Raw genomic sequence first — 7,909 nt, forward strand, 5'->3', positions numbered from 1 at the left:
AGCCACTGACAATGTCTGTGCGAGCTATGACGTCCACCACTGGCAGCCAGACAGGTCAGTACTCCGGCACTGCCCCGCCGTTCGTCCTTCTCGCACCTCGGTCGCCACCATCCTTCCACGGCGACCGGTTCGAGGATGATGAAGATTGGTTGGCCACTTTTGACCGTGTAGCCGCATTCAACCAATGGGACGACGAACGGAAGGTGATGAATGTGTATTTCGCACTGCAAGACTGGGCGAAAACGTGGCTCGAGAACCACGAGGCGTCTTTCTCCAACTGGGCAGCTTTTCCCCGTGAGTTGCTCGCCACATTCAGCTCGAACGAGCGAAAGGAAAATGCTGAAATCGCCCTTCGCTCCAGGTCACAGCAGTCCAACGAGAGCGTGACCAGGTTTATTGAGGACATGACCCGCCTCTTCAATCGGGCCCAACCGGCCATGCCAGAAGCTGCCAAGGTACGGCACCTAATGCGTGGGGTAAAGCAGCAGCTGTTTGCTGGCCTCATGCGCGACCCTCCGAGGACCGTCGCCGCCTTCGCCAAGGAAGCTGCGAGCATGGAACGTTCATTGCAGGAACGGAGTGCCCAACACGGCCGTCAGGCAAACGTAGCGGCCGCTCACTACTGCGCTTCCTTGCCAGCCCCCGGGGACGAGGCGCTGTGAAAGCTTGTGCGGAGCATTGTCCGCGAAGAACTGTGACACCTCCACTTGGATGCTCCGTCGGCAAGCATAGCTTCTACAGGCGATGTCCTCCGTGACAAAATTCGGCGGGCGGTGCAGCCACCACCACTATCGGAGCCGCATGTGATGTCCTACAGCGATGCCCTGGGCGACCTGCCCCCGCGCCGCAAGCATTTCGCCCCGTTGCCGGAACCACGACCACGCCATCGTTACCTGCGTCCCGTCGAGCAGCAGCAGGACCTGTGCCCTCCTTTCAGCAAAGCGCACGTATGGCTAACGTCCAACAATCGCTAGTTCTGCTATCACTGCGGGAATCCCGGCCATATTCTGCGGAATTGCCCTTACCGGCGGATAGGTTTGAGAGTATTCCCACCAGACGCGCCTCGACCGCGCTATGGTGAAAGACCGCAGGACATAGAGGAGCACCTGGCCAATCAGGTGCTGCCCCCGACCTCGCAGCGGCGCCAATCGCGATCGCCACCCCCAGGCGCATTGCTTCGCCCAGTCAGCCATCATCCTCCGGTAAGTTCAGAGGCACGTCCCCTCGTCGGAAAAACTGAAGACGGCGTCCTCCGGGGGTAGGGACGCCGCCACTACACAGAGTCAACAGCCTCCACCCGACGGCCCGAGCGGCGACGACCCGAACTGACGACCTCACCGACGTGCTGCGAATGATTAGTTTCGTCTGAAATTTTAGTAACCGCCGACAGTTATGAAGTTACCACACTCGTCGATACCGGAGCTGATTTTCTGTGATGAGCAGGCAGCTCGCCACGACTCTCCGTAAGGTTCTGACGCCTTGGTGTGTACCCCTGATCCGCACCGCGGTGGCCATGTAGTGACGCCGATCGGCGTCTGCACTTGCCGCATCAAAATCCGCGGTCTTACTTTCACTGGCTCATTTGCCGTACTACGTGACTGTTCGAAAAACCTCATTCTGGGTATGGAATTCCTTCAAGAGTATGGTGCGGTCATCGACCTTCCAGAGCTCATGGTATCTTTTTCCGCCCAGCGAGCCGTTGACACCAACACCGAGCCCAGCAGAGTAACGTTGCGCGTATGTGACGACCACATAACAATCCCTCCGCGCGCCATCAAGTTCGTCACAGTCGAGCGTAATGACAGCGCCTGCACTCTTGGCATCGCTGAAGCGAACATGTCGTTGCTACTCGCCCGGCAAGTCTGTGTAGCTCGAGGCCTGGTACAACTTGCCAACGGTCGCACCAACATCTTAGTCACCAATTTTACCCGTGAACCGCAACATTTAACGAAGACAGAGGTCGTCGCTTAATTTGACGAGCTTGGAGAGTGTACCAGGCAGTGCTCTTTGTCCACCACGTCAGACCTCGACGAGGCGACGGCTACAGCCATTCCTACCGACGTAAACCCGCACCTCTTGGCCAGTCAGAAACACTTCGTGGAAAGCCTCATCTATTCCTTCCGCGACTGTTTCGTATCAACTTCCAAGGTGCGACAGACGCCGCTTACCAAGCATCGAATTATTGTTGCTGACGACCAAAGACCATTATGTCAGCGCCCTTATCGAGTGTCTTCAAAAGAACGTGACGCCATCAGCCGCCAAGTTACACAAATGCTCCAGGACGACGTCATAAAACCGTCCACGAGCCCCTGGGCATCGCCTGTTGTTCTCGTCACGAAGAAAGATGGCACCCTCAGGTTCTGCGTGAATTAGAGACTCCTCAATAACGTCATGAAAGAGGGTGTGTACCCTCTGCCACGTATTGATGATTCCCTAGACCGCCTGCGCCACGCCACCTACTTTTCGTTCCTTGACCTCCGCAGTGGGTATTGGCAAATAGTGGTCGACGAACGCGACCGAGAGAAGACCGCCTTTATTACTCCTGACGGTTTGTACGTGTTTAAGCTGCTCCCTTCTGGCTTGTGCTCGGCCCCTGCCACATTCCAACGAATGATGGACACCGTGCTTTCTGGCCTGAAGTGGTAGTCGTGCATCGTATATCTCGACGATGTGGTGATCTTCTCTTACACATTTGATGAGCACCTGAAACGTGTGCGTGCTGTTTTCGAGGCCATACTTTCCGCTGGTCTCTCAAGCCAGAAAAATGTCACTTTGCGTTGCGTGAGCTGAAGTTTCTAGGTCACATTGTAATAGCTCGAGGCGTTAGTCCAGACCCCGAAAAGACGGCTGCCGTAGCTGCCTTCCCCAAGCCAACAGACAAACGGAGCCTACGTCGCTTCTTGGGCCTCTGCGCGTACTATCGCCGGTTTGTTCACACTTCCTCCAAGCTAGCTGAGCCTCTGACCCCCCTGACGAAAAATACTGAACCCTTCTTCTGGGGCCAGGACCAGGAAAGAGCCTTCACGGAACTCAAGTGCCGTCTCCAATGTACGCCTCTACTTGGCCATTTCGACGAACAGGCCGACACGGAACTGCACACTGATGCCAGTATTATTGGTATCGATGCGGTCCTTCTTCAGCGGCAGGATGGTCCAGAACGCGTGATTGCATACGCCAGTAGCACTTTATCCCGTTCCGAAGTCAATTATTCCACCACGGAAAAGGATTGTCTGGCTGTGCTGTGAGCAGTTACGAAATTTCGTCTGTACTTATATGGCTGCCCGTTTCAGGTCATGAGCGACCATCATTCACTGTGTTGGCTGGCAAACCTGAAATATTCGTCGGGGCGGCTTGCTCGATGGAGCCTTCGGTTACAAGAACTTGATGTCACCATCATGCACAAGTCCGGCCAGAAACACAGCGATGCCGACTGTCTATCCCGCGCTCCTATTTCCTTCCCCACGGACGAGTCCGACAACGATTCCGCTTTCCCCGGTGCTGTCACCAGGTTCACCCTTGCCCGCCAACAGAGGGCCGACTCCGAACTGCATGCTGCTCCTCATCGAGTACCTCTAAGGAACCGCTCCATCTCCACCTTGACTCTTCAAGCGCGGACTGTAATCGTTTTGCTTGCGCGATGGTATACAAAAAGAACCACGGCCCAACGGATACTGTCTATCTGCTTGCAGTGCCTACAACGCTTCGTGACGAAGTGCCACGACAGCCTTCCTTCGGGCCACCTCGGGTTTTCGCGCACGTTGGCGCGCATACGCCACAAGTACTGCTGGCCCAGGCTTGTTGCGGTTGTCCACCGCTATGTACGAACCTGTCGTGAGTTCCAGCGCCGGAAGACACCGCCGACTAAACCAGCCAGGCTCCTACAGCCTATCGATCCCCCGCGCCTCCCATTTCAACAGGTCTGCATGGACTTACTCGGCCCATTTCCGGCGTCTTCCATGCGTCACCCGTACACTGCTGTTTTTACTCACTATCTTAGCCGCTGCTGTGAAACAAAGACCCTTCCCCGTGGTACCGCCGCCGAAGTTGCACATTTTTTTCATTCACAACATTGTGCTTTGTCACGGAGCCCCCACAGTCGTATTAATTGACAATGGGAACCGCGTTTACGTCGGCACTTCCAAGCGAGGTACTTCGACTCAGTGGCACCAGCCATCGAAAGACAACAGCATACCATCCGCAAACCAACGGACTGACTGGGCGCCTTAACAAGACAATTGCTGATATGATTTCTGTGTATGTCGACGATGACCATCCCAACTGGGACCGTATACGGCCTTACATCACGTTTGCGTACAACACTGCTCTCCACGAAACGACACGCTTCACTCCATTCCATTTGGTGCACGGTCGCGAAGCCTTGACCATGCTGGACGTCATGCTTCTTCCGGATCCTACTCCCTCTTCTGTCGTGGGCGCTGACCAATTTGTTCGTGACGCCGAAGCTGCTCGCCAAGTTGCTCGACAGCGTATCCGGTGCCAACAACAACGCGACGCTGAGCGCTACAACCTCCGCCGCAGGGAGGTGATTTACACCCCCTGTGACCAAGTCTGGGTGTGGAGTCCGATCCGTTTGCGAGGGCGGTCTGAGAAGCTTCTTCGCCGTTACTTTGGTCCATACCAGGTGTTACGCCACCTCATCGCGGTGACCTACGAGGTGCTCCCTCAAGGAACTGTCCGGTCGTCTCAACAACCGACGTCCGAAGTAGTCCACGTGGCGCGAATAAAGCCGTATTACTCCCGTTAGCCCCTTTCCACGAAGACACTCGCGCCGTTAACTTTCCGCTTTACGTATGTTTTTTTCCCCTCACGTGCGGCATCGAGTCGATGCCTCTTGGAAGAGAGAAGGGCAATGCCACACTGCTGACATTCTGCCGGCGCCACCTGGTGGCCGAACCTAGTCTTCGAGCGCGTGGCCGAACGTCTTCTTTGTCTCGAATGAGCGCGGCGGTTCGGAAAGCCTCGCCCCAGTAAACGGCTGTGCTTCCCGCTTCCTGTTACGTTTTTTGATGACAATATTCTGTATACAGATGCGAGCCCCTACCCGAGTAGAGAAGCGGCAGTAGCGACTGACACCAACAAGCTCGGGAAAGAAATATCAAGCCCCACCATCAGGAGCAAAAACTGCATAGCGGACGCAGAGGAAGCCGCGCCTCCATCTTCACAGGTACCCACCCGCCGGGTTGTTCCCGCGGCAACCACCCTCAAGTTGCGCATTCTTTCGCCGGTTTCAGAACCTCCTCTGTCAACGGTAGCCATCCTCAGAGTTCTCAGCGCAGCCACCTTCGGCTTCTCCCGCCTCTCCCCGGAAAGTGGAGAGGGGCATTTGACTCTCTCTACTTTGCCACCTGCCACGGTTGGAAGGTGGCAGAGTGGAGAGTGTCGAATACCTCTCTCCATGGCAGGCGGCCGCTGTCAGGTGGTATACACAAGTGTACAAATAATAATAATAATTGGTTTTTTGGGGAAAGGAAATGGCGCGGTATCTGTCTCATATATCTTTGGACACCTGAACCGCGCCGTAAGGGAAGGGATAAAGGAGGGAGTGAAAGAAGAAAGGAATAATAGGTGCCGTAGTGGAAGGCTCCGGAATAATTTCGACCACCTGGGGATCTTTAACGTGCACTGACATTGCACAGCACACGGGCGCCTTAGCGTTTTTCCTCCATAAAAACGCAGCCGCCGCGGTCGGGTTCGAACCCGGGAACTCCGGATCAGTAGTCGAGCGCCCTAACCACTGAGCCACCGCGGCGGGGCTCAAGTGTACAACGCCAGACGCCGCGTTTTCTCTGCACGGTGTGGCTTCTTGTGCTAATGGATTAATAATGATAAAAGGCGCTTGCCTTGAGCGCGAAGGCTAGAACGATCATGTTGCCTACTATAGTTGGATACAACTCAAGAACGCAGCGGCTTTTCCCCGTAAAAGGACCCCCTTCCAGCTAATGGCGTCGGCCGATTCTTTTGACTCTGCTAGCGTGACAATGCAGGGAGCGGCACCACAATGCACGCAGGGGTCTATCCCCGGACATGAAAGGAAGGGGTTATCCCCTTTCATCTACCACTCCCTGCTTTGTCATACTAGCAGGGTCATGAGAATCGGCCGACGCGATTAGCTGGAAGGGGGTCCTTTGATGGAGAAAAGCCGCTGCGTTCTTGTGTTGGATCCGACTATAGTGAATACGCGGAGAGAATACAGCAATAGAGCACTGTTTTCTTTACTACAGCACGGAAAATTTAAAGGCTTCTTGTTACAAACTCATGTGCTGTCTGTAGGCGCCTTCTAATTTCTTTATGAATAATTAATTCATACCGTATCTAGCGCCACACGTTAAAGCAAAGCCATCATTTAAATGAACATTAAAGTGAGGAAAGAGAAATGGAATATAATAATTCCTTTATTTTCCATCTCGAGAATGTAGGAGGCAGAAAGAAAAAGCTAGAATTCTACCTTCACAAGCTCTCGCCTCTCCGAAACAAAAAAAAAACATGATACATCGGAGAAAAAAAAACGTCCATTGTGTCTATTGTGCTGCAGAACTACTAGTACGCAATATTCAACCATTGTTCAATCAGAATAAGCTTTACCTCCGAACATTTTTTAATCTCATCACCCCTCCTAACTTTTTGCTGCCCCCTGCTACACTTGCAGCTTCCAATGGCGGCCTGTCCGGAGCCAGAGATTCTTAGCACCCTCCGCTGCGTCACAGCTCTGACCGCCACCTTGGTCAGTTGCTCCGCAGTCGCTAGGGACTGAGGGGCGACGGTTGATTTGAGTATTCATTTAGGAGGCTGCGGCCAAGTACTACACCAAGGTCGCCAAATTCTGTTCTGGTGAGAGAGTGCGTTGTTGGTTCTTGGCATCGAGGTGAAGATGAAACCCTGGTCTGCTTATGCAATTCCACCGACACGCGGAGGTTTCTTTATCCGGTGGAGAATTGCGCGGCACCAGGATTCGAACACCAGCCCCCTTGCATGCGAGGCGGGTGTTTTAGCCCCGTTCAATATAAAACTGAACAAACTGAGAAGAAATAGTAAAAGTGAACCTTGTGAGTTTGCACCACATGTGTCAGCTCACAGGGCACAATGCGCGATGGTCAAAGGCAAGAAAGAATAAACTAAATAAATGAAAGAGGAATCGAAAAGAAAGAACGCAGACTCAAAAACATCTATCAACCCGAAGGACGAACGAAGAAAGCGGCGATGGCCATAGTGAAAAGCAAGTCAGTTATGAACAATTCCGAGAACGTACGAGCAAAATCTTTTTCGTAACCCTGCGTGCTCTCTTTCTGCTTAAACTGCACAGCTCACTGGTGCAAAAGAAACACTCGTGTGTCGGGGGCGAAGTCGACTTGAAGAGTTGTGAAATCGGCGGCGCGTTTCGTACGAAGCGAAAATCAACGACTTTTCGAAAGGCGATGCTTCGAGTATCTCGGGGCTCCAGCTTTGTGCTGACGCTAGAGCACACGCGTCGTACGTTCCCTATCGTGCGCTGCTCTTTAGAAGAAGAAGCTTTAAAAATTCCCAACAGCAATATTTTCAAGTCGTCTCTTTCGGCGCATAGCAGATGTCGCAAGTGACGTCAGGCCCTTGAATGAAACGTCTGAAAGCTACGGGGTTGGAACAGACGGGTGGCAGATGGTCTTTTCACGCATGATATAAATTCGTCAGTAATTCTTTCCAATATACGTCGAGAAACTGCGGAATGATTGGCCCTGAACTTCTGTACTACCCTGGTTTTCAAGGACGAAGTGCTAACGTACGTACGAAAACTACAATAGGCGCCTTTCAGTGTCACATTACTGATGCCCAATCGCTGTTCAGAAAAGTACGCAGTGTAGTTATCGAACACAACAAATACGATTGCACGCACAATTTTATTTCCAAAGTCATA

General features: G+C 53.2%; 1 protein-coding gene across 1 annotated transcript; it reads left to right on the top strand.

Moving 5' to 3' along the window:
• The first annotated feature begins 404 nt into the window (after nucleotides 1–404).
• Nucleotides 405–3,576, top strand: LOC144095259 (uncharacterized). The gene is made up of 3 exons (XM_077629039.1): nucleotides 405–455; nucleotides 2,757–3,048; nucleotides 3,509–3,576. Exons 1-3 carry the CDS (start codon nucleotides 405–407, stop codon nucleotides 3,574–3,576), a joined length of 411 nt encoding a protein of 136 aa, XP_077485165.1.
• The last annotated feature ends 4,333 nt before the right edge of the window (nucleotides 3,577–7,909 follow it).

The sequence above is a fragment of the Amblyomma americanum genome, chromosome 6, assembly GCF_052857255.1.
Source record: "Amblyomma americanum isolate KBUSLIRL-KWMA chromosome 6, ASM5285725v1, whole genome shotgun sequence".
NCBI classification, from domain to species: domain Eukaryota; kingdom Metazoa; phylum Arthropoda; class Arachnida; order Ixodida; family Ixodidae; genus Amblyomma; species Amblyomma americanum.